Source organism: Amia ocellicauda, chromosome 8 (genome assembly GCF_036373705.1).
Source record: "Amia ocellicauda isolate fAmiCal2 chromosome 8, fAmiCal2.hap1, whole genome shotgun sequence".
NCBI classification, from domain to species: Eukaryota; Metazoa; Chordata; class Actinopteri; order Amiiformes; family Amiidae; genus Amia; species Amia ocellicauda.
In genome coordinates this window covers 27,529,059-27,556,191 of record NC_089857.1, presented here as the reverse complement: position 1 = coordinate 27,556,191, position 27,133 = coordinate 27,529,059, and the positions used below count along the sequence as shown (strand labels likewise).

Sequence of the window (27,133 nt, the reverse complement as noted above, 5' to 3'; positions counted from 1 at the left end):
AATACAGTGATACAGCACAACTCTTGATAAACAGATCATAGTGACCGTCAAGAATCATTTAGTACTCACAGATAGACCTAGTGGAGGTGTCACAGGCTATAGGATTCATTTTGCATCATTTCATATCCAGGCTGCAACAGACATTGTAGCAATGTGTTTGGGCTCCAAATCGTGTTGGAATACAACATCTCATACATAAACATTGTGAGCTGTGTTTCCTTTACAATTATGTTGCAGTGAAACTGGGGGGAACAAAGACACTTGGAATAATCTGACTGAACACATTTGATGAAGGAAAAAAAGCTTCTGAGATGGTTACATAATCTTCTTTTTATAAGCATGCTGATTGAGGGCTTCTCACCAATCTCACCACTGAATTGTTTATCTTTCTGTTCTTACTGTTTGTACTGTTCTTACTGGATGTAGTTAAAAACATATTCAATTAGCTCCTTCATCACCTGAAGCACATTATTGTTGTTGTTGTGTTTTGTTTTGTTCTTAATATATTGTGAGACTTAAGAAAGATCAGTAGTCCAGCAAAAACATCCTTTCTTTAACATAGTGCCTTCCATAAACAAATATTTCAAAGAGCTACAATTAATTTAAAAAGCTATACTCAGAATGTAGGCTTTCACAATGGGAGTTAAAAATATAAAAATCAACAGAATGTGGTTTGAACAGAGTTAAGACAGTATTTAACTTAAGGCCAAAAACCTGAAATAACCTGACAGTTTACTTAAGGCTAAAGAGATCAAATTGGAAAAAAATGTATAGTTTTATGTACAATATTTATTCAAATCAATGAGTCAAGATGTGCGAAAACATTCAGCCACATGTTATGAAGGGGTCATAGTTACAAACTTTGAATATAAAACACAGTCATCCGTTAATTTTCTGAGAACCTTGTTGGCCACACCACAAAGTATTGCAGAAAGTTCAATCGGAGGTCATTAAAACGAACTGGCCTCTCAGCATCTGATTATGATGCTGAAAGTCCAGTGAATGCATTAATTGTAGTATGGTTTGAATAATTGCTATAGATACATCACCTCCTTCTGCTGTATGCACTTAATAATAGAAACAACACCTTGAAAGGAAGAATGCAAAAAGCAGTGGTCGGGGTGGGCTTGTGATTGTGTGGGTGTAGAGTGGACATCCAGCGTAATTTTTAGTTCTATGATATTCTGTTGGGCGCTCGTACACCAGGTTTTATAACATAATGCAAAAGTAATTTTACTGAGAAAAGAGAAAACCAGCAAGATGTTTGCATGTATTATTTTCCTTAATGTTGAAGTCAAAACAAGGGATGTTAAAATGATGTGCTTGTTGATTATATTTAACAAACTGTTTTCCAAAAGACTACTGTATTGATGTAATTAAAATATTGGCTGTTTAAATAAATCCTTCAATAATGAATTTGATGTAAGAGTAAACCACAGAAGCCCCTCCTCACAATGTGTCTACAAGTGAAAGGTGAAGTGCCACAAAATAGATAGGAAGTTCAGTTCTTGCTGTGATCTATATTGTAAGAGCTCATATATTCATGTGCCATGTGTCTGCCCCCTCAGACTGCTACTGGGTGTATTTTTTGTCGGTCTAACACCCACGAACTGAAAGTCCTTGATTTATTTTTAATCTGCTATTTCGTAACCTGTTCTATTATTATATGCACATGTTGAAATGTCAGTTGCGTGGGTGGGGATGTCAAAAGTTATTTTTCCATCACAATGAATAGGGAATGTACAGCATACTGACACCCATGCACAAACATGTCCTTTTGTCTGTCTGCAACAGTAATCAGATTGCGATTTGCAAAGTGGTGGATCCTGGAGATTATCTTTCTATAATGTTCTTTTATAAAGATAATCCTCTTCTTAAAGGGATGATTGGATGATTTTGTGTACGTAAAAACCATTAGGTGATCCAGCAATAACACTGTATTGCCCTGCTTAAATGAGGATTTTATTTATGTTGGATCCATGATTTAAAAAAAATAAGGACAGTCATTTCTGAGTTAGTTTTCTTATTCGTTTTGTAGCATTTTACCCAATGCACTCAGGCAATACATATAATATCTGTCATAATATATTCAGCTGCTAGCAATGTACCCACACTTGGCCTTAATTGCTTGTGCCAACCTGGAGGGGACACATTCCATCACCTTATGACAGAAGACTGCAGGAATACTGTGCCTTTCATCCCACAGTTCAGCTGCTAGCAAGAGAATCTGGTCTGTGTAATGGCAGCTTCCTGATTTACCCCTTCTGCTTATCCCCTTCTTCCATGCATTTGGAGGATGTGACGCAGTTTCTGCATTCTCTGAGAGGCCAGAAGACTACCTGGGACACATAAAAAAGGTTTTACAAAAGATTCTTGTTCATAAGAAGACCTCCTACTCATGCACATCAGTGACTCAACAATGTCAGTACTGGAGCTGTTAGTAGTGTTGCTCTGCAAACACATCACATGAGTGTTACCATGGAGGTTAATAACGCCAGAAGCAGCTATTCATGCAAACAGCTAATTATCCTTGGAGCACATACCACCAACATAAATGCACTGAAGCAGCACATCAAACAGGTCAGAAACCAAGATGACTGCTGGAAATGGACCTTAACTCTCAGGCCCAAGTCTCCAAAACTTTTAGACTGGGGCTGGAGGAAGGAAACCACACCCTTGCATAGCATCACAGTCATGCTATGAACCTACCCACTGTGGGTGTAGGAAGGGATACATTAGGCAATTCAGAGATACATCAGGCCACCTTCATGTACACTACCCTCTGCTTTGGACTCCAGAGTGGAGGGTTGTGGGTTCAATCGCAGGTGGGGGACACTGCTGTTTTACCCTTGCCTAGATTGCTCCAGGAATAAAAGATCTGTACAAATGGGTCATTGTATATAAAATGAATGTGAAATGTTGAAGTCACCCTGGATATGGGTGTCTGCTAAAAAATATAATAGTTATAATAGACAACAAGTTTCTTTGCTAAATTTGTGTCTGTATGCATGGGTTTTGAGCAGCTTTGTTTTCTGTGGTTTGGTAATGACACTTGACTTTGAAGTGTTTTCTATTTCTGTTCTTAATACAAACCTGTCTGGCAATGAAAGAGCTTGCATAACCAGGCAGTCCCTACAAAATAGAGCAAGGCCACCTGGACACAGATGTTTAGGATTTTCCTATGTATCACCAATGTGGTAATTCACCCAATGGTCATTTAAAGCACAGCACAGCACAACAACTGAAGCTTGTATGTAAATATGGCTACCGTTAAATGAAGTGTTCAGAGAGAGTTTCAAAATCCAAGCTGTGAAATGTGTCTCTATAACTATGCTTCTAATGCTGGGAAGTATTTATCAGATGATAAAACATATTATAAACCTCTTTTCTCTTTAAAAACTCATCCAAATCTCAAGTTCATTGCTTGGGGTAACATGTTTTTTTAGGGGGGGTGTTTTTTAAGTAATGGCTTTGTCCATTAGTAATAGGGAGTGTGTCTTATCAGCAATTTTCCATTTATTGATTCTATATAGTTGCATTTCAGGGATCTGGTTTCGTTACTCTTGGAGGTTCTGTTACAGTGGTCAACACAGTTATTTGTTTTTTGATGTTCCTACTCTCATTTACTTCGAAGTTCCCTAGTCATTTTTAAAAATTTTCAGGCAAAACTGTATGGGTCAGCACACTCCTGCCTTGCTTCTGCTTCCTACTTCTTATGAACTATTCCAGATTCCTATGAGGTGAGAACACAATACTGAGACATATCAACAGCATTGTTTATCTGTTACAAGGCAAAATAGCATTATATATAGAAAAGTATACTGACTATATCCAAACACCAGTTTCCTTAAACTGAAGCAATTCAGTTGAGTGTTAAAATTTGAAAATATCCAACAACTAGAATATTTGTTCTAATTATGTCTCCGAGTATAGTTTTTCCGGCTAATGAAACACACGCTCATATGTAAATGTGTATATTTCAATGTTCCTAAGTGAATAGAATAGACCAAATGAGACGAGTAGGATGAGACAGAGAGATGAGAATAGAAGGGAAAGTCCCTGATGACAACTACAGTGAGAAAATAAACAATTCAGGCTACAGGATATGGTTCTGAAGGGTTGCAAAATGAGAAAATGTACAGGGTATTTTTTTGTTTTCACAAACATATAGATTTTCATTTTCATACTTTTTCATTTTGGTTTTGTTGCTTTCGTTTGTCTCTCCATTGGACAAGAGTACTTTCTCTTCCTTGTTTTATTCTATTGCAGGAGGCTTCAGTTGTTTCCACTGGAGTTAAGATAAAACATTGGTAGGTTAGAAATGTATAAAGTTTCATTTCATGGTCCCAATTTGGCAAACTTCTTGTTCTAGCTTTTTATGCTCAAAGACTGACAGCATATTGGCCCCCAAAAATGACAGCTAAGGTTGAGAAAAACGTTATGCCCCCTGTGAAGCAAAGAGGCAGATCTGTTCTGCTTTGGGTCTGTTTTGCATTTGCTGGTCCTGGCGCAATAGTTAGAATGGATGGGTGGGATGGATGCATTCTAAAATATATCATGCTGTTTGCCAATAAATCTGTTGCCCTCTGTCCAGAAACTGAAGCTTGGTTGCAAATGGAATTTCTAGTACGATAACATTTCACAATACACATCCAAGGCAGCACAAAATTGGCCATCACAATCTCCAGGCCTCAATTCAATAGAAACTTAGTATTGTGAACTAAAAAAATAAGTCCTATTAGTGCAAGCCACACAGCCTGCAGGAGCTAAAGATGTTCTGCACGGATGAGTTGTTGAAAGTTCCTCCTGAGAAGCTGATGAACCTATTAAAAGGCTACAGGAATGATCTTTCCTATGTTAGCAAAAACAAAGGGGATGCACAAAATACTGATTGCTGAGGTCTAAATAAATCTCAACATAGGAACATATTTAACATACAATATGATTAGTCATATCCCAAAATAAAAGTGTATTTCATTACTGTAATGATTGAACATACACATCCGTGAAATGCAAATACTCCTGGGCCAGATGGCATCCCTGCTGAGGTTTTCATGTATGGCGAAATCAACTTTCAACAACTCTATAATTTTGGAAGAAAACACTGTACCTCAGGAGTTCAAGGACATAAATATTGCACATGTCTATAAGAGGAAAGGAAAACATGCCTGCTGCGACAGTCATTGAGGCATCTCTTTGCTGTGAACAACAGAGGACATTTTAGCACGTGTACTGCTCAACAGGATCCAAAAGCACATTGTTGACCACATCCCCCCTCAGAGTCAGTGTGGTGTTCTTGCAGGACATGACATGGCCAATATGATCTTCACAGTGTGCCAGCTTCCAGAGAAGTGCAGGGAGCAAAAACATGATGTATATAACATGAGCAGATCTGACAAAGACATTCAATACAGTCAGTCATGAAGACCCGTGGATGATCTTGGCAAAAATCGGATGCATAGACAAGTTCATCAACATTGCTCCATGAAGGTATGACAGCATGTGGAAACTACAGCAGAGTACACTCAACCGTTTGTTGTCACAAATGGCATCATATATATCAAACCAGACTAAAAAAACTATATATATTATGTATGTAGTATATTAAATGTACCTCTGTCTATGTTTTTTTATTTAACTCAATAAAATAAAACTCAATACAATTTTAACTTTAAGAGTGCTTTAAAATATATTTATTTGGGTGATATCCTGCCTTTGCTGTCTATAATATATTATAATTATTTCTAAATACTCCTTTGACCTTGCTTAGCCCTTGCAGTGACCTATTTAGCATGCTGCATGTGTACCTATCTTTTACATAGTGGTACCATAATGCTATTGATGATTCAAGCAGCCAACCACAGTGAGCATTTTCACTTCTCTATTTCTGAATGGACTGAAAGTTTGCAGAGGTGTGTTCAGTAGGATGATACTCAGCCATGACTCATGTCAGACCTCTTCTTCCTATGGAGCGTGTAGTTTCAAGTTCAGGAGTGAGATGCTGCTAGACATTTCTTAAAAAAAAAAAAGTCTGCTTTTCTGCTTATTTTGTCTGTACTCTGCTGTATAGCAATTGCATTTTGGATAGGCCATCAGAATCCATTCATATTGGATAAGAGGTTTATGCAGAATGGCCAGTTACCTTGTACAACAAAAAGATTGGATATCTTTAAAAAAAAATTGGTTCAGTGAATAATGTGTTCCCATTTTTTTCTTTCAATTAAACTTAAAATGCTCAAACTAACTCCATTCCACACCTCGTGGCTGTAACTATTAAAGCTACTGTGCAGGAAATGGAGAGCAAACTGCTCTGGATAAATCACCATGTATGCATAATGTTTACATAGTTATTATAGAAAAATCATGTATTTAACATTTGATATATACTTTTAATGTTAAATACATGATTTTCCTTAACGCAAAAAAAAAGGAGTTAGTTAGTTTAGTTCTCCAAGATGTTTGGGCCAGCCTACCTGCCGAGTTCCTTCACAAACTGTGTGCAAGTGTACCTAGAAGAATTGATGCTGATTTGAAGGCAAAGGGTGGTCACACCAAATATTTTTCTTCTGTTCACCCACTTTGCATTTAGTTACTTGATAAATATAATATTAACATGTGTATTTTTGAAAGCATTCTTACTTTACAGCATTTTTTCACACCTGCCTAAAGATCCTAGGATGAATACTTCTGTGACTTAATCTAAAAAAGTTATAGGCTTCCGATTCCGTAATTCCATAAATCTTGAAAAACGAATGTTAATTTGGATTCATTTTTTTCTGACTTTATGTGAACCAAAAGACATAGAGTCAGCCATTTCCTCATTGGAAATAGTTACATTTCAAAATATCACTGTCCTAGTTACAAAAGCAAGGTTTGTGGGGAATAATAGACATTTTCTATACTTTTGAGGCATAAGCAATTAGGAAATAACACTTACTACCCAAGAACAAAAAAATATATATATTACATGGTGCAATCAATGTTGCAGACTTATTAAATAATAAATGGAGTCTTTACAAATATAACTGTTTTTTGTTGTATTTTCAAAACAACTCCATCAGTAGGTTCAAATGAAATGTCTAAGAAATTGGGAAAAATGTGTATAGAGAATTTTTTGAATAATCAGCCAATAATCATTCGAATCTCATTATCTGGAATGATACAGTACCTGGCCACTGCAGGCTGGCATTCTGTTGATAATAATAGACAGCAAGCAGTTCAATTTAAGTCATATTTAATAGAAGAATTAACATCATAATGGAGGGCAAGCAGTAAATATGTACTGCTTATGTTTTTTCACTCTTTAAATACAAAATATATTAATTGATTCTTAGACATCTTATGGCTGCTTCCCATAATAAATAAATCTGGTTTGTGTCTCACAATCCCTGTTGGGATTGATAACAGTTAAAAAAAATAAACATTTTGATTTTATAAGGACACAACAGTTGAAGTCACCTTCCTGCTCCCTCCATTGGAAGTATTAGAGTAGGTGAGAGTTGACAGCTGAACTCAAGAGTGTCCTGGCTTAATAAGGCTTAACAATGTACAGTCCTAAGTCCCAAGGATGACCTTTCACGAAGAGATTGAAGTAGATATAGATTCACAAAGACGTTTCCAGGAATTGCTTAATGAGACTCTTAGATCATTGAACTAGATCACTAACAACTTGATTAGTGTGGGCTGTGCTCATTTATAGCTTTCATTTTAAATTCTTAGTATCCTAATGTTTCTCTAATACACAGGTCAGTTAAGTCACTGACAGTTCGTATGCAATAAAATGTGTTAAGTGTTTGTGGCGTGACTGTATTCCCTAGCAAGTGAATAACCAGCATCCTGGTCACAGGCAGCAATTGAAACAAACAAACAAATCAGATCACTCAGGGTGCATGTAGCTGCCATACAAAAGGTAGACAACATCTAGGATTTCTATTTTATAATCCTGGCCAGAGTTAGAAACATTGATGACATTTGCACTACCAATTATTGTAATGTGCTTATTTTTCTAGAAGAGAGTGAAACTCACTGCTGCTATCAAACACTCACACAATCTGTGAAGACCAATCCAAATCAGGATTCATTCTAAAAGTGCAGCTCTTCCAGAACACAACATGTTTATTCTTTTGTTTGTTTGTTTGTGTTATGTTTTTGTGCTTAACTCACTGATCACTGTGTTCTTGGTACCTGTAGGTGTCTGTTTTTTTAGAAATACATACACATGTGTTATTTATTTGGTCAGTCTAAAATAATAAATTCTGTCTTAAAGAAAGAACTCTGGAATGAAATAAAAACACATACCAGGAAGTCAGTAAATCATAGCTGTCTTGTTCTCTGATCTGTCATAGTGAGAACCCATTGTGAAAGTGAAAGAGTGACGGATCAGATGTTGTTGATTGGCTCTGCATTTCTAGCCCTAAAAAAACTCATCCAATTGTGACTGCAAGCTAAAAAAAAAGATAAAATGGAGAACTGAAAGGTAAATTGCACAGTTTTTTGTAGAATAACCCCTCTGTGAGAAAAACAGAAGAAGTGTGTTGAAGAGAGAAAGAGAAGTAACAAACATATTTCCCTTCCTTCTCAGAATTATATAAATTTCCCCAATACAGAAATGGTTTTAAACAAATAACATTCATATGGTCATGATTGGATAAATAATTGCTTACTAACAGCAATCTATGTTAATCTTATTTATGGAAACTGACTGACTGGAAAAAGGGTGAACTACTAAGTTAAAATGGATGGTTAGATTTAACAGAAACCCAATTGAGTAAAAATGGGAAATCATACCACATACTTTCACAATCTTCTATGAGTCAACATGTATCAAACATTCATGTGTTTTTAAATGTTATTAAAAATGTAAAGGCGAGGCTTTTAAATGCAAGCGCATGCATGATATAATTTCATCTTATTTTCATCCAGGTTGTTAAACTCAGTACTTCTCACAAATTTCTGACTGTTATTCTCAAGATTTCTGAATTGAACTAATTTTCAGATTGATTGAACAAACCTATCATTTTATTCCTCTGCAAACCTGACAGGTACAGTACTTTGTACTTTATATTATCCACCTTGAAGAAACGTTGTTGACAAATACGCCCTGCTGAGCACAGAATATGATCAATAAAGTAACAGCGAGATGCAGCTGGAATGAAAAAGGGCAGGAGACACTGCAGCTCTTCTGCTTGCTGTGCAACTCAGAAATCTGTATCAAAACATCATGGTATGTTACTAATGAGTGGTTGACTATACAGAAGTGTTTCTTTGGTACTTCAGTGGGGAAATAATTGGTCATTTGAAATCTTTGAGATCAGGTAACAGCTTACTCACTCATAGATTGAAAAGGCGTTGAATGGACTGAAAAAAATAGCAAAACCAACCAAGGTTAAAGGAGGTGAAACTGTAATTTGACTTGAAGCAGTGCAAAAGACATGCAAATGACAGTTTTAGCAGCATGAATGAGGGTAGATGTATTTCTTCAGTGTTGAGGTGCATTTTGTGATAATGCACCTGCTAATCCATTCAAATTCAAAACAGTTTATATATACAACAAAAATGTGGCAGACTGATAGTATCTTGCTGTCCCTGATCTATTAAAAAACATTATTCAAATGAATGATAATCACCCCAAAAACAAATATCATGAGGGTCTTTTCTGACAGCGTCCATGTCTGGCACATGTAATATATCAATATAGTGTGACCCTTTGTAGTCATTCTTTTTTGTAATGATAAAGAAAGAAAGGTGATTCACTTTCCACAATTGTGTGGTATCTGCTACTTTTATTTTACTTTTTTTACTTTTTCATATTCACTGGCTTCAACAGCCTCTAAAGTTCCATGAGTGGGGTGAGAGACTGACTGGGGACGGTGGGTGAAGTAAAAAAAAAAAAGAAAGAAAAGCGTTAGTTTGCAAAGCAAAGCAAACACTCTACACACACCTTTTTTCATGCCCTTTTTGTGGTGAGAAAGAACTTCTAGTGTTTATGTTACACAATACAGAAAAGTGGTCTGATGACTTCCTCTAGAGCAGTATGTACACAGCATGCAGACTATAATTATAACTGAGCATGAATCACACTGGTAAGTTTTCCTTTTTGTTTTCGTTTCTTCACAATTTTCATGTAACAGAATGAACACTTTTCTTAAATCCTTTACTACAGGAATTGTAATTGTCTCGTATTTTGTGAAGGCTGTGAAAAATGCTGATATTTAAAACCTAGCAAAAAACATCTGACGAATGCTTTATGTCTTAACATGTTGTTTTGCCACATCACTGTGAAACATGTTAGAGAAGATCTGGAAAACCCTTGTGCTTATTGGCAGACAAGCCAACCAACCTGCCCATGCATGTTTTGAAGTTATGGTTATTTGTGAAAACGAAAGTCTAATATCTGACTTTGTTAGCACTATCAGGGGGTATCATCTGCTGTGATGTTTCCATTGTGATATTGCATTGTTACAATATACATCATGCACATGCCTTTCTCTATTATAGAAATTATCCATTACATTGAAGGAAAACCTTAAGAACGCTACTTATAATATTGTTTTCATGCAAATTTGCACAATATCAGTGCAAGATACACAGTCTGATCAAGCAGCTCAGTCTCTTGTTTCATATTGATATTCTTATGATATTTGTGGAAACTGATCTTCAACTTTATCATCACTTGTATATCTCACAATTAATCCTGCACAACAGACTGTACTCGTATCATGGTCATTCTCCGGATTACTTTAAAAGCTGCTTCAAAAAGTTTAAAGTAATCTCAACAGACCGCTGGACAGTGAGAGAAACTGGAAAAAAGCCTTCTCCTCTCAAATGATTTTGTTGAAATGTTGAGGGCCCTTTTGAAACATTCTTAGACTTTACAAAATGATTGAGACCCCAAACAGGAAAAAAGACTTCAGTGTGGTTTGGTTGCAAACATGTATAGATCTGCACCTTGTGAACTGTTTACTGTTTTAACTGATTGTATTTGCAAGCATTTAAAAAGGCATAAATGTTTGTATAATGAGGAAGGAAGAGCTATATTTCAATTCAGCCATATTAGTGGCTGGTCACTAAGAGACATTAAGCATTAATGCATTAAGCTTTGCATTCAACCTCTGACACATGTGTTTTAATGGGTTTAGATCAAGGGGACAGAGCTGGGGAATTCCTGTGTTATAAGTAGACTCCTTTCAAACTATAGTGAAATGCTTATGTTCACAAAGAACAATGCACTCTGGCACTATTTACTGTCACGATACTTCTCGATTCAACTAAGAATCCATGGTGTCATTAGCATTAAACAACTACAACCAGATTCAGGATGTTCAATTCTATAAACCTAATCTTACCATCTTCGCATTTGTGCATGCTGCTCAGTTAATGTTTATGAATTTGTTGTTCACTAAATTTGTTGGTGGACTTTACTTTATAGACAGAATTATGGTGTATGGGGTAAATCATCTAGTTGTTTATGTGCTCTAAAGCAGCAGGTTTATAACACACTTGAAGGTAGTATTGAAACTAAAAGAATCCAAAATTCAAACATTCATTTTATTTGTTGAAAACAGATGGTAAAAAGTAACTTTGTCTTATATTCTGAACATATAAATAAATATGAATTAATGACAAAAATATATTTTAAATACATCCCATATATTTTAAATATACATAAAGGGGGCACATCTGGCATAAAGAACATATGGATCATGCATAATCTGCCATATATAAAAATATTTAGTGAAAATATCCATGGTAACAGATTTATGTAACCCAGACAAGAGCAGGTTGGGGGTTAGGATGGTATTTCCCTTGTTTTCCAATGGAATATTCATTCTTTCTTTTTCGGGCACTTCACTAAACACACAAAGTAACTTTCAATATTATGTTTCATTGTACTTCTGCAAAATCTAAAATCGGACCAGATAACATACAGATTTTGCTCTTCTGATCTGATCAGAAGTTAAAATTGGTCTTGCATTGTTATTTAAAAAAATAAAAAGATATTACACTTTGCTCTGTTGTTCTCTAACACTGCGCAAAACTAGAGGATTTTGGTTGCATGTGGTTGTGCACATGTTTACATGAGCGTGCAGTGCTGTATTTTTGTTGTTGTTGTTGTTTAGTTTTTTGCATGCATGCATGTGCACACATGCTTCGGGGGAAAAATGAAACAATTTAACTACTCAGATTACATTGTCTGTGTCATTGCTGATGACAATCACATTGCTCATGCATCCAGAGATTAGTTCAACCACTATGACTGTATTGTACATATGACCTGTAATAAGGCATTTCACACGCAGTAATAATTTTTCAAAAGCATTCCTTGTACTTTATTCTGCATGATACCATTATTTACCCTTATCTTTTTTTCTTCCACCCATGTTTAACTACTTTGGCTTGTGGAACCCTACGTTTTTTTCTAAGTTCTTAAGTAGATAACTTTTCATATTTCTCTGAGCTCAATCCTTGTTTTCCGAAATACCCTGATTAAAGTGCATTGACGCCAAGGCACAGAAAATATGTCAAAAAAGCTATCAATAGGATATCCACCATACCCACACAGATGGCTGTTTCTTACTTTTCAATAAACTAAATGTTTAGTTCTGCATTCAGGAGTTAATTATAATGTCTATTTCCTGATTTGAAAATGCACATACAGGTTGAATCATTGAAGGTTTGATTACAGTTGAATCATCTGGAGAGAAAAAACAAAACACACAAGGCTTCCTTGGACTTAAGTAATGCTGAATTTGTCCCAGCCCTCACAAGATGTGATGTGTAATCAATTTAAGTTTTACATGTAATTTAATAAGAAAAATCATCACCATATCTATTTTATCCCCTTCCCTTTTACATTTTGGAATTGACACATGTTTATCAACATGTAGTTTACTGTTGTGATCCCTGATATTAATACAGGAGAGATGTATACAGGTTTCCAATTTCTCCTAATCTTCACTGTCAAGCCACTTGGTTCCCTTCACACAGCAAGACCTCTGTGCCAATTAGTGGGGACAAATGGAGCTGTCACTGGTAACACAGCAGGCAGAATTAAATAAATGGTAAATAGAGGTGTGTCAACAAAGGAACCCAGTCAAATCTGTGTTTCAGGAACCTAATAAGCCTGAAAAAACATTCTCCACTCATTCCACTGCATCCATATTTTTCAAAGTAAGTCTATTTGATCAAATGTTCAAATTCACTTGAATTTCAAATTCAAATTTCAAATTCACCAGCTTACTCCTGTAATTTGTACAGTTTCCTCTATCATTAAATTATATTTTTATTTCTTCTCCAAACCTGATTTATATGTGCCATGGTGCTTTCTACTTTTATGTGTTTTATTAAACCCTGAAAATGAAAAGATTTTAATTATATACTTAATTTAATAAAAATAAAAAAGCAAGAAAAAAGTTAATACATTTGCATTCACCCAGCTTTTGATGAATAAAGTCTGTCATTATTCTCTGCCTTATTAAATGTAATTGGCAGAAACAAAAAGATCTGCTCAACAACTTTATTGTGAACTATATATATATATATATATATATATATATATATAGATAGATAGATAGATAGATAGATAGATAGATAGATAGATAGATAGATAATGTACTTATACATGCTGTTCTCACATTACAAGGTACTTTAAAAAAAAGCGATACAGTACATATAGTACTGGGTTTGAATGTACTTGTGGTGGAGATCACTTCAAATCGCTGTACAAAGGCACAGTGAATTTGTCAATTATAACCACTAATTAAAAGCTCAGTTCCACAAATAGAAAACCCTGTGCACTAAAGCACGATTTCGTATTGTCTTCAGATGAGTTTTAAATGATATTAATGTCCAAGCTTCAGTAAGACTGAGAGCTTTGGGGTCAGGGTTGAGCTCAGAAACAAGTTAAGATTATACGATTGAACTGAATGCCAGTAAAAGACTGTAAAAGAGAGAAGACGTGCAGAAGTGACATGTTATGTTAATTTAGTGTGATTCCATGCTTTGGCTGCCAAGTTAATCATTGTTGATTTGACAACATAACATATTAATATAGATCTATAAATCAGGAGTTCTGAGTTTCAGGACTGATTTGTTTCTTAGACATAGATAGAATATTTTAATTTGGGACTTCAAACTAAAATCATTGCAATCAGTTTGATCTGATTTGAAAGATTGAAGCAAAAGTGTTCTTTGAACCAAACAAGCGAATACAATTCTATTTCAGGCACTCTTTGATATCATGAAAAACAACTGGAACATCTAGATAAGGGTTCAAATAAATTTCCTCAGTCTCATCTGTATGACAATGGAAAAAGCATGTGTTCCCCCTTGCAATGAAGAGAGCAGGAATGGAACAGAAGTTGATTTTCTACAGGTATATCACATCCTTTCGTAAAGACAGGTTAACACAGAATAATGAATACTCAGTGGGTGAAACATGTGTCTCTATAGTGTTGGAAGTCCAGGACATTACGTTTTTAGGAGTATATGACAGGACTTTCAGGATAACATATTTGAATGCCATTCAAATACAGAGGACATATTTTCTCTATAGACACACTCTCTGCCAGGCTTCAGAGATGGAGTACATATATGTAGGGAACAGCACAGTATTGTGACCTGATTATTCTAAATTGATATGGTATGTAGGAACTGGGAACAGAATTAAACTGATAGCAAGACAAAATGGTGAAAAATACAGTGCCTATAGGAATTATGTGCCCCCCTTGGCTTTTTTCACAAATCTTCATGCATTTAAATGGGATTGTTTCCTCCTCTGACATACACAACTTACTCCACACTTTCAATGGGTGAAAAATGGGGGTGGGGGCGGGGGGGAAACATCTATAAAAAATTACAACCTGAAAAGTCTTCATTAGATCTGTATTCATGCCCTTTATTATGACACTACTAAATACACTCAGGTGCAACCAATTGCCTTCAGAATTCACACAATAAGTCAAATGCCATCCCTCTGTGTGTAATAAAAGTGGTTCACTACTATGAAAACCAATGAGATTTCAAAACAACTCTTGGATAAAGTTGTGGAAAGGCACAGATCAGGGGAGGGGTATACAAATATTTTAAAGTCACAGTCAAGTTACACAGTAGAAAGTGGAAGGTATACAGCACCACCCAGAATCTGCTAAGAACAGGTTGTCCTCCCAAACTCAGCAACCAGGTAAGAAGGGTGTTGGTCAAAGAAGCCATCAAGAGGCCAATGACAACTCTGAAAGCCCTGCAGTGTTGCACGGCTGAGATGGAAAAAACTGTGCATGTGTCAACCATATCTCAGATACTCCACAAATCTGGCCTGTATAGAAGAATGGCAAGAAGGAAAAAAGCTCATGTAAAATCTCACTTGGGATGCCAAAAGGTGTGTCAAAAGATTCTATGGTTTGATAAAACAAAAATTGAACTATTTAGCCTAAATGTAAAGCGTTATGGTGTTGAGTTGATTGTGTAAATCAATGGGAAAAAAAATTGAATTGAAATGCACCAAGATATCAGGTTTTATCAGGTTGTCCAGGGCGACTTACAAAATATAAGAGCAATACAAAGTGCAAAGGAATACTTCCTATAGCCACTGCAGTTAATTATTTAACTAAGAGCAAGAATGTCTAGTGGTTCCAGAAATGCAACTCAAAATGTCATGTGACTGCTTCCCTAGTAAACACCCACTGTGCTATATCTGCAGCGCACTGCCATCTTATCTTGGGGGATACTAATTTCTTTCACCTGTTCTCCCTTTTATTGTTCTGTTCTGTACACAGCCAATTCAGCTGCATGAGGTCGCTTTAAAAGCTTGCTGAACAATGCCTCCAGCAATCAGCTTTCTTGTGTGCCTGAGATCATTCACTTAGGCTCTGCTGACCAACCTCTCCCTTATATTACAGATTATAACGTTTTTTTTTTTTAAATAACGTTTGGAAAATGTTTCTCTGATAACAACACAATTCAGAGTAAGGAAAAACATGAGTCATGTCTTAGTCACATGCATTCAGCAGACTGTGACTACTGCTGCACACTACATTAGAGTAGAGGAGTGTCAGATTTGAAATAGAAAAAAAGAACAGGTGAAAGGTGTCACCTAAAAGAATGAGTAACGCTTTAGACTGCATGGCCGATTTGAATATTAAATAGATATTCAATTGATAATAAATTAATTAACTGATCATGTAGGTTCAATAGAATGTTAAACTTTGTCAATGTGGAAAAAACAACAAGTTATAAAATGGCCCAGCCAACTAATGTGTAAATATCAAAGAATTTATAGTTTCTTGTAACTTGGCTTATGGGTTTGATACCTCTTACTTTAGATTAATGTTGTAACTTTTAGAACGTTTTTGGCATAGATAGATATTCCTTTATTCGATTTAACTTTATTCATCAAGTAGTTGAATGTTAATAGATTATCAATTTAATATCAATTTAATATTATTTTGGGTCTCGCAATCTAAAGTGTTACCAAAGAATGAAGTTCCTGTATTCTAATGTCATGGCAAAGCATTATTTTTTTAAACACATGAGATATAGAATATGGCAGCTTGCTCTTGTTTGTAACCACAGAGGAAGCACATCTATGTATGACAATTTACGCTCCTGGATGATACAAAACCAGTGGGGGGAAATCCTTCAAGACATGAATCATATTTATCGAAGTAAAGGTGCTGGATATCTGCTCACTGGAACTAGCTTTTGTGGAAAGCAAATGGAATATGTAATGTGTGTCATCGCTTTTCAGCTGTCCTTTACTTAGAATGCACTACTGGAATATGCATGGTTACCTACTGACCTTGGAGTTTGTTTTTTAAAGAAGACATGACAACAAATATTCTCTCCAGCAAACAGCTGTAGACCACTGCAGTCCACTGTTTACTCAAACTGTTAATGGGAGTGTCTTAGACTGGAGTTGTGTTAAAATATAACTGTAAGGAAGTGCAGCGCAGAACTTTGATACGCTGTTTTTCAGAGAGTAAGCATTTTTTCACAATGGGTGAGTTTGTTTTCTTTTAATAGAATAAGAAAGTGACAAACATCTATCTCTACAGATCTAGCATTCTCATTACTTTGGGCTAGTTCATGACCTAGTACACTTTTAAAAAGCTACTCCAATATTTACAAAAGTAAGTTGTGGGTTTACTGTCAAAATGCAGCCTAAAAAAAGATGTGCTTGATGCAATTCAAACAAAAAACAACAACAAATGAATAGCTTTAAATTAAGGCAATGCTTTATATTATTATTATTATTATTATTATTATTATTATTATTATGACTATTATTTTCACACAATTGCAAAGCAAGCTGAGTAGGTTCAGTAATTTATTTAATGAGTATTAACCATTTTAATGCTTTGCAGGGGGTAGGTGACAGCTAGAAACCCTTACGAAGGCTGGCTCGTGGGTCAGATTGCACTGGTAAGTAACTATGATTGACTGAACTAAGTCTTGTAGTTTCTGTTGACCCTGAGTGATGGTCAGTGTGTTCTCTGGAATTTGCATTGCATCATGGTTTTGACAATTCACAGATTTTAGAATAACATGAATGAATTCTAAAATATCTTAAAAATTATGGGGTAAAACATACAAACATGCCTAACTGTTTACAGAGGCACACCCATAATTGCAAATATGTGTTTTAAGGTCTTTCAATTACCTAGTAATATACATTTTGTTTAATTACTACATTACATTACATTTTCTATTAAATCATATTACAGTATTAATCACTAGCTTTTCAATATATTTGTATTTATTTGCAAGATTGTGATATTATTTTTTTCTGGAGTACAACCTAAAAATAACAAACAAATAATAGGCATGTGCAAATGCCTGCGTTCATGCTTTTGTCTGAACGGTCACCTAAATACATAAATAAATACATAACATGGGATATAAAAGTTTAACATGAAAATGAAATGCTATCTGCCATTGTCAGCAGCAGGAAGGCTTTTGCACATATCTGAACCAATAAATACAAAGATACAGAACTGGATATAAAATAAAATATTAATAATAATAATGTACTATACTGTATTGTACTGCATATATACTATATTATTATATTAGTTATTGTTATTATAAGTCAAAAACCAGGATACAAAAGATTTAATCGGTTGGGAGTACCAGTATTGAATCTAGTGAGGTAAGGTGTAAGAACAAAAGAATGCTCTGCCAGATGACATGGATTAATCTTGCGAGACACAAAATAAGCTTGCATCAGTTGAACATAGTCTGCCAACAGGGGGGAGTTGAGAGCAGGTTCAGGTTCAGGTTCAGGCTTAAATGTAAGGAGTCATGTCACTGTATTTCTGCAATTCTGTCAGGATGCAAGCTGCATATTTCTGAGGGATACAGAATGCTCAGGGTTTGCTAGATCTATTACAAAGTGGGTTAGGCATGAAAATCAAATACTTATCCATATTGTTTTGTCCTTTATATACAGTTAATATATTTCTACTACCACTTCTACTACTACTTCTAATAATAATATATAAATACATACACTATTGGTCAAAAGTTTTAGAACACCTCAATATTTCCAGTTTTTATTGAAATGTACACAGTTTAATGTCTCAATGATCTAAAAATGTCAAGATGGAAAACTCTGTTTACAGTGTACTAATACACAATGATTTAATGGATCTGAACATCTCTGTGTTGTCACATAATATATACTGGGTTAATAGTTAGGTTTTTCTGAACAAAACAAGCCTATTTGCAAAGAAATCTAAATCGAAACTGAGAGATCAGTGACCGTCTGAATGAGACACCCCCCCCCCGGGCTCTGAATGACGGTGGGCGACATGGAAACTGTAAATCGGATGTTTCTGAGAATGAAATGCGCTGGTAGCCAAGAGAATAAGCTTTCAAACGATGTGTGCATTGTAGGAATACAGTGTAACTTGTATGTACAGGAGCTGTGCGTAACACTGCCAAATAATGCTTAAGAGGGTGTAGTAACACGGAATATAACTCTGAAATGTACATTATTTTTCAGTTTTTGGTAACATAAACTTTTTTGTTTTAACCTCTGGCAATTTACTGCTCACCTTTGTACAATTTCAGGTTATTCTGCTTAAATTGTAATAAAAACTGGAAGAATGTAGGTGTTCTAAAACGTTTGACCTGTAGAGTACATAAATAATACAAATAATTAAATCTGTTGGCAATATACTGTAGAGCAAGATTGTTTTAGTTTTTTTAGTTTTTTTTTAATAGCACTGCACAACTCGGGATTTACGGTATACACCTACTACAGTCTATATGCATACATTAATTAGCTGTGGATATATATGTATGCTGTGGTTGCTATGTGACAGAACAGAAGCACACTGTGCCCTTGTGTTGAAACTTGTCAAACTGTAACTTGGACTTGTCTGCGAGATGCCAATGGAAGTGCACGATCCAGACTCTGGGCAGTGAGTTCTTGTTTTATTATGGTGTACTTAACATCTCAGGTGCTGTCATGTATAGCAATGAAGTACTTGTTATTTACTGATTTTGTATAATTTACCCTTAGTGATACACAGATTTGCAGTTTATAAATGTATGATAATCCAGCTATTACTATTGGATTATTGGCTCACAAAGGGGTTATATATATATGAGAACACACCTTAAGGACATGAAATTAATAATTTGTAGCGCGCAGTTATCAGTCTGTTAATACTAAAATTTCTAAATGTATGAACCGTCATCTAAAAGCGTTAATGTTTTAGCAAACTCTTTCAACTAATACAAAAACAAATAGTTTGACATTGTGTTGAAATGTCTTTAGGGTCATTATATTCGTGGAATATTGCATTATTTCCAGACTGAATAGCACAAAGGACTAAAATACTGTAGCATTTCTGTGGTATCTTGAATCTATCGATTTTCTGAAGATTCCCAACACTGAACGTCTGTGAAAGTCCCATGCATTTTGAAATGTGTGGCTTTGTGATGCTTTTCTCTTACTAATTTCAGTTAAATATATTTGTAGCATATACATTTATTTGGCTAAGGTAGAAAAGAATTGTCCTGTTTTGAAGATGTTCTATTTGGTTGGTTCAATGTATTAATTCTTGGTGTCATCCCTCAGCTGTCTGGCACTCTGTTTTAAAGCCTGTGTATCCAACAACTTTAACAATCCAGTGCTACCAACACTGATGCAATATGATGATGTCACTCCCAGTTCCATTTCTGTATTTTTAGCTAGAGCAGTGTACATGACAGCGTTACAGTTTGCACATAGGCAGACATGACTGATTATGTGTCTCCTGGTGTGCCGTGTAAATATGGAGATGGGCCTGTGTCCAATGTTACAAACTGCTTTTGAAACAAGTTAGACACAAAGGTCTCTGTACCATAACAACAACAATACAAAAGAAAAAACAACTAGTAGCAGAACATAGAGGGTGAAAGAAAAATAGTCCTGTGCCTTTTCAGACACAGCTAAGGCAAACTGATGACTATCGCATATTCAGCAAAACGTACCCACATGTTTCACTGTGAAGGCGGGATAGATACTTTGCAGACGCTCACGCCAAGCTGGTATGCAAATATCCTCTCACTTAGTAGTTCTGCAGTATTTTCCCTTCCTCAGTAACAGTGACATACAAACTTGAAATGTGTTGGACTGAAAGGTGTACATCCTTTTGAAGTTGTTTTATGCCTCATGTTTTTCTCAGTGCAGAAATGTGAAAAAAAAAAAAAACTGCACTGGTTAAGCACATTTCTATATGAAAAATGAGCACCAGACAAATTACAGTTAAGTCAAAGCTGAGAAACACTGACAGAAATCTTTGCAGCATCTATGACTATTTTCTTCTAAGTTAATTTAATATTGGCCATTATTCTAGATTTTTTTTTTTTTAATTCCTTTCAAAATATTTTATACAACCCGGTTTATTTCAGATATTAACTTTTGTTTTGAAACAACTAAAGAAAAAACCAAAGAATGGTTTTCTTATATCAGGTAATGTAGATTGGCATGCATATATCAATAATAACCACAGCAACAGTGATTAATATCTCCACACATCTGATCTATAAGCCAATTTCAGATGGATGACTAATGTCGCTGTGAAGCCATCTTCCTTTATTCAAAGAGTTTACAAGAAAGGAGCTATTGTTTAAAAAAAACATCTTGTGTTATCAACACACTGCTGGTTTCATTGATAAAACAGCAGCAATGTGTGATACGGAAGACATGTCAAAACCTCACGCGTGAAGCACAGTTATGTACAGTTTGGAGCCACAGTACTACAGACTCTAAATACGATGCAGTGGCAGGAAGCTCTGCAACATCAATTTCCTTATCTGGCATTTTAAGGAATTAGTTCCAAGGATGATCTGAGTATTTGCAGACATATCTACCACTGAGTACTGATTTTATCTACAAACCATGAAGTCAAGGCATAAATACTGACACTTTTTAAAATGTATTTTCTAGCATCAAATGTAGCTACAATTCAACAATTCTATTCTATACAATACTATACTATGATAACTAAATAACTTATCAAGACTAATAAGCCAGATCATTTACAATTACTTTTATTTCAATCTTCATTTTCAATGACAGTGGTGATCATGTACAAATATCTATAGATCTATTTACATCTATAAACAAATGGCCAATCAGCTCATGTTTTATTTTAACCTGTGGTTTAGGATCATAGTGTACATCAGTCACCATGTATCACCATGTACCCTCCCAATATCGGACTTGCAAAACTGAGATATGAGTGAACGCACTAGATCAGATTAGGATGGTGCAGTAGTGGAGACATAAAGCCACAGCAATGGTAACAAACTTTATCATTGTTTCCACTGTTCATAAATGAAGAAGCATAGCTATTACTACTGGAGGATTCTTAAAGTGCGCTGGTCTTAGAAATTGCCACAGAAATAGGCATGTGCCATAGTTGCTATAGTGCGTTCTTCATTCCTTTCACAAACCTTTAAAAAAATTTTGACAGTTCTTGTAATTCATGCCCATACGGCATTGGAAAGTCCCATTCTGGCTGGTCTGACAATTTAGTCTAGTATTGTGTCATGGCCACCAATAAGCACCGCGATACACTGAGAACTCAGGAAGTTGCAGTTGCAATGGCAATGGCCAAAGAGAAACAAAGAGCACAAAAAAGCCCTGGCGGAAATGACTAATCTTAATTCTTTCCTCACACCACAGGACACTCCTCCACTAGTTCTTTCGGAATAGTATCTCTACTGCTTCAGAAAAAAGTGCTAGAGTATTTTGTGTGGCTAATCGAGATAACATGTTTATTTGTGTGCATGGGACTATTTTGCATTCATGGCTACGTCTTTGAAGAAAAAGAAATCTTTTGGGGCTCTACACCAAAGCAGCTCGAAAATGTGTTTTAAGGAACTGGGAATTATGTAAGTTCCCCCTTCACTTTTTTATAAGAATCTGGATTAAGAAACTCTGGTAGAAGAGTTAGAGCTTCGTTTTGCAGTTATGTTGTTATGGAGCTCTGTATGATGTAAGCTTAAAGTTAACCCTTGGTTTCTCTTACAAGGCAATCAAAGAGTCACGAGACAAAGATAAATGTAGTGTTGTGTGTATGGTTGTGCACTGAAATGTATTTATTCATCATTTTTTTCCTCATTAAGATATTGTCAGTATTCAGAATTATGCATAGATATAGAAACAGCTTGTCTAAAACAAAAGTCAGAGTTTTGTGCACTTGTTGAGGGTCTCCACTTATTTGAGGGTGTGCACAGAAATAGATGTGATTCATGGATACCAATGGAATCAACAGTATACATTACAAAATAAATAAATAATAATAATCTGCTGTGCATTTGCTTATTCATCAATTTATATAATTCCCTTAATGTGTTCATCCAGTAATACAGTGAATATGGTAACATTGTATGTCGCTAAACTGAACAGGACTTTTGGCCAAATGTAAGGTATTGGTTCTCATTTCCTGAGTATGCCTTCACCTATTCTTCTGAATGATTCTCAATAATGTAAAATCACAGACAGAAGGACAATGGAAAGTTGCTGTTGTACAGATAAAGAGATACAAATAAGACAAAAGTGGCAAAAGTTATATTTCTCTGCTCATTACAGAGAACTCTACATAGTTATCACTGTGTTCATTACTCTCCTACTTGTCAGAAAATAAAGTCCAAGGGTGAAAAATCTCCAGCAATGTAACACTAACTCTAGAAAGGATGCAAACAATGTCTGCGTAACAGTAGAAACAAACAAAACAGAAAAGTACCCATGCTTGCTCATTAATGTATATTAAAAAATATACAATGAGTAAACTCCTATGAGCACAACTCCTTAAATACAATATCTGAACTAGGGAATGTGCATGGTACAGTGGGGGAAAAAAGTATTTGATCCCCTGCTGATTTTGTATGTTTGCCCACTGACAAAGAAATGATCAGTCTATAATTTTAATGGTAGGTGTATTTTAACAGTGAGAGACAGAATAACAACAACAAAATCCAGAAAAATGCATTTCAAAAAAGTTATACATTGATTTGCATGTTAATGAGGGAAATAAGTATTTGACCCCTTCGACTTAGTACTTGGTGGCAAAACCCTTGTTGGCAATCACAGAGGGTCAGATGTTTCTTTTAGTTGGCCACCAGGTTTGCACACATCTCAGGAGGGATTTTGTCCCACTCCTCTTTGCAGATCCTCTCCAAGTCATTGAGGTTTCGAGGCTGATGTTTGGCAACTCGAACCTTCAGCTCCCTCCACAGATTTTCTATGGGATTAAGGTCTGGAGGCGGGCTAGGCCACTCCAGGACCTTAATGTGCTTCTTCTTGAGCCACTCCTTTGTTGCCTTGGCTGTGTGTTTTGGGTCATTGTCATGCTGGAATACCATCCACGACCCATTTTCAATGCCCTGGCTGAGGGAAGGAGGTTCTCACCCAAGATTTGATGGTACATGGCCCCGTCCATCGTCCCTTTGATGCGGTGCAGTTGTCCTGTCCCCTTAGCAGAAAACCCCCCCAAAACATAATGTTTCCACCTCCATGTTTGACGGTGGGGATGGTGTTCTTGGGGTCATTCCTCCTCCTCCAAACACGGCGAGTTGAGTTGATGCCAAAGAGCTCGATTTTGGTCTCATCTAACCACAACACTTTCACCTAGTTCTCCTCTGAATCATTCAGATGTTCATTGGCAAACTTCAGACGGGCCTGTACATGTGCTTTCTTGAACAGGGGGGCCTTGCGGGCGCTGCAGGATTTCAGTGCTTCACGGCATAGTGTGTAACCAATTGTTTTCTTGGTGACAATGGTCCCAGCTGCCTTGAGATCATTAACAAGATCCTCCCGTGTAGTTCTGGGCTGATTCCTCACCGTTCTCATGATAATTGAAACTCCACGAGGTGAGATCTTGCATGGAGCCCCAGATCGAGGGAGACTGACAGTTATTTTGTGTTTCTTCCATTTGCGAATAATCGCACCAGCTGTTGTCACCTTCTTACCAAGCTGCTTGGCGATGGTCTTGTAGCCCATTCCAGCCTTGTGTAGGTCTACAATCTTGTCCCTGACATCCTTGGACAGCTCTTTGGTCTTGGCCATGGTGGAGAGTTTGGAATCTGATTGATTGATTGCTTCTGTGGACAGGTGTCTTTTATACAGGTAATGAGCTGAGATTAGGAGCACTCCCTTTAAGAGAGTGCTCCTAATCTCAGCTCGTTACCTGTATAAAAGACACCTGGGAGCCAGAAATCTTGTTGATTGACAGGGGATCAAATACTTATTTCCCTCATTAACATGCAAATCAATGTATAACTTTTTTTAAATGCGTTTTTCTGGATTTTTTTGCTGTTATTCTGTCTCTCACTGTTAAAATACACCTACAATTAAAGTTATAGACTGATCATTTCTTTATCAGTGGGCAAACATACAAAATCAGCAGGGGATCAAATACTTTTTTTCCACACTGTATATATATATATATATGCCACTATATATATACACCGATCAGCCATAACATTATGACCACCTGCCTAATATTGTGTAGGTCCCGCTTTTGCCGTCAAAACAGCCCTGAACCATCGAAGCATGGGCTCCACTAGAGCTCTGAAGGTGTGCTGTGGTATCTGGCACCAAGACGTTAGCAGCAGATCCTTTAAGTCCTGTAAGTTGCGAGGTGGGGCCTCCATGGATCGGACTTGTTTGTCCAGCACATCCCACAGATGCTCGAATGGATTGAGATCTGGGGAATTTGGAGGCCAAGTCAACACCTTGAACTCGTGATTCATCAGACCAGGCCACCTTCTTCCATTGCTCCGTGGTCCAGTTCTGATGCTCACGTGCCCATTGTAGGTGCTTTCGGCAGTGGACAGGGGTCAGCATGGGCACCCTGACTGGTCTGCGGCTATGCAGCCCCATATCCAACAAACTGCGATGCACTGTGTGTTCTGACACCTTTCTATCAGAACCAGCATTAACTTTTTCAGCAATTTGAGCTACAGTAGCTCGTCTGTTGGATTGGACCACACGGGCCAGCCTTCGCTCCCCACGTGCATCGGTGAGCCTTGGCCGCCCATGATCCTGTCGCCGCTACACCGCTTTTCCTTCCTTGGACCACTTTTGATAGGTACTGACCACTGCAGACCGGGATAACCCCACAAGGGCTGCAGTTTTGGAGATGCTCTGACCTAGTTGTCTAGCCATCACAATTTGGGCCTTGTCAAAGTCGCTCAGATCCTTACGCTTGCCCATTTTTCCTGCTTCTAACACATCAACTTTGAGGACAAAATGTTCACTTGCCCACCCAATGACTGGTGCCATGATAACGAGATTATCAGTGTTATTCCCTTCACCTGTCAGTGGTCATAATGTTATGGCTGATCATTGTATATAAATATATATATATATATATATATATGCTGTTAAGTTTGTTTTAATTGGGAGCTTTGTAACTGCACCCCAATGCAATTATATGCAGTTAGATGAAAATAGATGTTTTATCACCATACTATAATTGTTTGTGAATATAAGACAAGCAATTGATTGTCTAGCAGCATAATCTTGTAAGTGTTGCACACTCTTAGTTTGAGGATGTAATAAGATTTAAGACTGCCCTGCCAAGGGACCTTAATTAAATAACCAACCAGAATGGGATGATGGAAAAACAAAATGTCCTAAATGATTTGCCATTTTCTACTGCATGAATGGAAACAATATCTTTTTTAAGGGTGGGACTGTGGAAGTCACAGAAGGAAGAAGCATTGTAATAAACATTATGGTGAAATTAATGCGCTATCATACATTACAAGAACAACTGACAAAGGAGACTGGGTATAAGGACAACATGAAATGTAGAGAGTTTCAGGCTGATCAAAGGACTTCCCCGAATAGTAACTGCTTTCCAAACTCTAAATCATCAAACTTCCTTTTATGGCTGACGTCATAGTGACAGAATTCTAATAATTAAATTTTCTCACAGTGCTAGTAAATTAAGTCATATAACTCATTCAATTTCCAAAACATTACATCATTTGCTTGGAGATTGCTTCAGTATTACAGTATTACAGCCTGAGAAAAATATGAGATGAAGTTAGAAGAAGGCTGAGATGTTTTATTATAAACATGTATGGGTGTCTATTTATCTTGAAGAACAGAAGACCCTGATTTTTTGGGACTATGGGTAAAAACCCCATATGTTGTGTTCAAAGATTCCACTCAACTGAAATGTATTAATGAATTAACTGATGCTGAAACGTTTGTGAAACTGAAGTTGTCACCATATTACCTGGCATCATATAATAAATGGTCTACGTGCTTCTGGCCCTGTTACTTCTTAGTTATAATTACTATATAGGTCACACATCTTGTCAGTTTCAATAGCTAGGAGAAATTATAGAGAATGACATTCAGGTGAAGGAAAGGAAGGAGTTTTAGAGATTAAATGCTGTTCTTGCTGTGCATTTCTGAATGCCTCCACATATGGTCTTTCTCTGAGGGACCATCCCTGGGCCTCTTTGAACAAGAGAACTAATCACTAGGCCTTGGAAAGATCCTGTGTAGACAATGTAACCTTAGCAGGTGAAGCCAACAAAGGCCAGGACTAACTTATAACATTTACTACTGTGCAGTCTACTAATTGCACAAGTTCCCCTGACTGCCCCTGTTCCTGTGCAT

General features: G+C 36.4%; 1 protein-coding gene and 1 long non-coding RNA gene across 3 annotated transcripts in view; one reads left to right on the top strand and one right to left on the bottom strand.

Annotated features, from left to right (window-relative positions):
- Window positions 1–1,357: 1,357 nt before the first annotated feature.
- The window catches only part of LOC136754768 (uncharacterized), a 62,611-nt gene continuing 36,835 nt past the window's right edge, over window positions 1,358–27,133 (bottom strand). The window contains exon 4 of the long non-coding RNA XR_010817592.1: window positions 1,358–2,339. This is a non-coding gene — a long non-coding RNA (uncharacterized LOC136754768). The remainder of the gene's footprint in view (window positions 2,340–27,133) is intronic.
- Window positions 17,360–27,133, top strand: part of sh3bp2 (SH3-domain binding protein 2) — a 36,735-nt gene continuing 26,961 nt past the window's right edge. Inside the window, exon 1 of one of the 2 annotated variants that reach the window (XM_066710885.1) lies at window positions 17,360–17,418. Coding sequence is in view for 1 of the 2 variants with exons in the window: in XM_066710884.1 (XP_066566981.1) it covers window positions 22,301–22,386 (86 nt within the window). In the remaining variant the exon portion in view is untranslated. Of the gene's footprint in view, window positions 17,419–22,150; window positions 22,387–27,133 lie in introns of those variants that run through there. The other variant, XM_066710884.1, reaches the window with a different exon arrangement.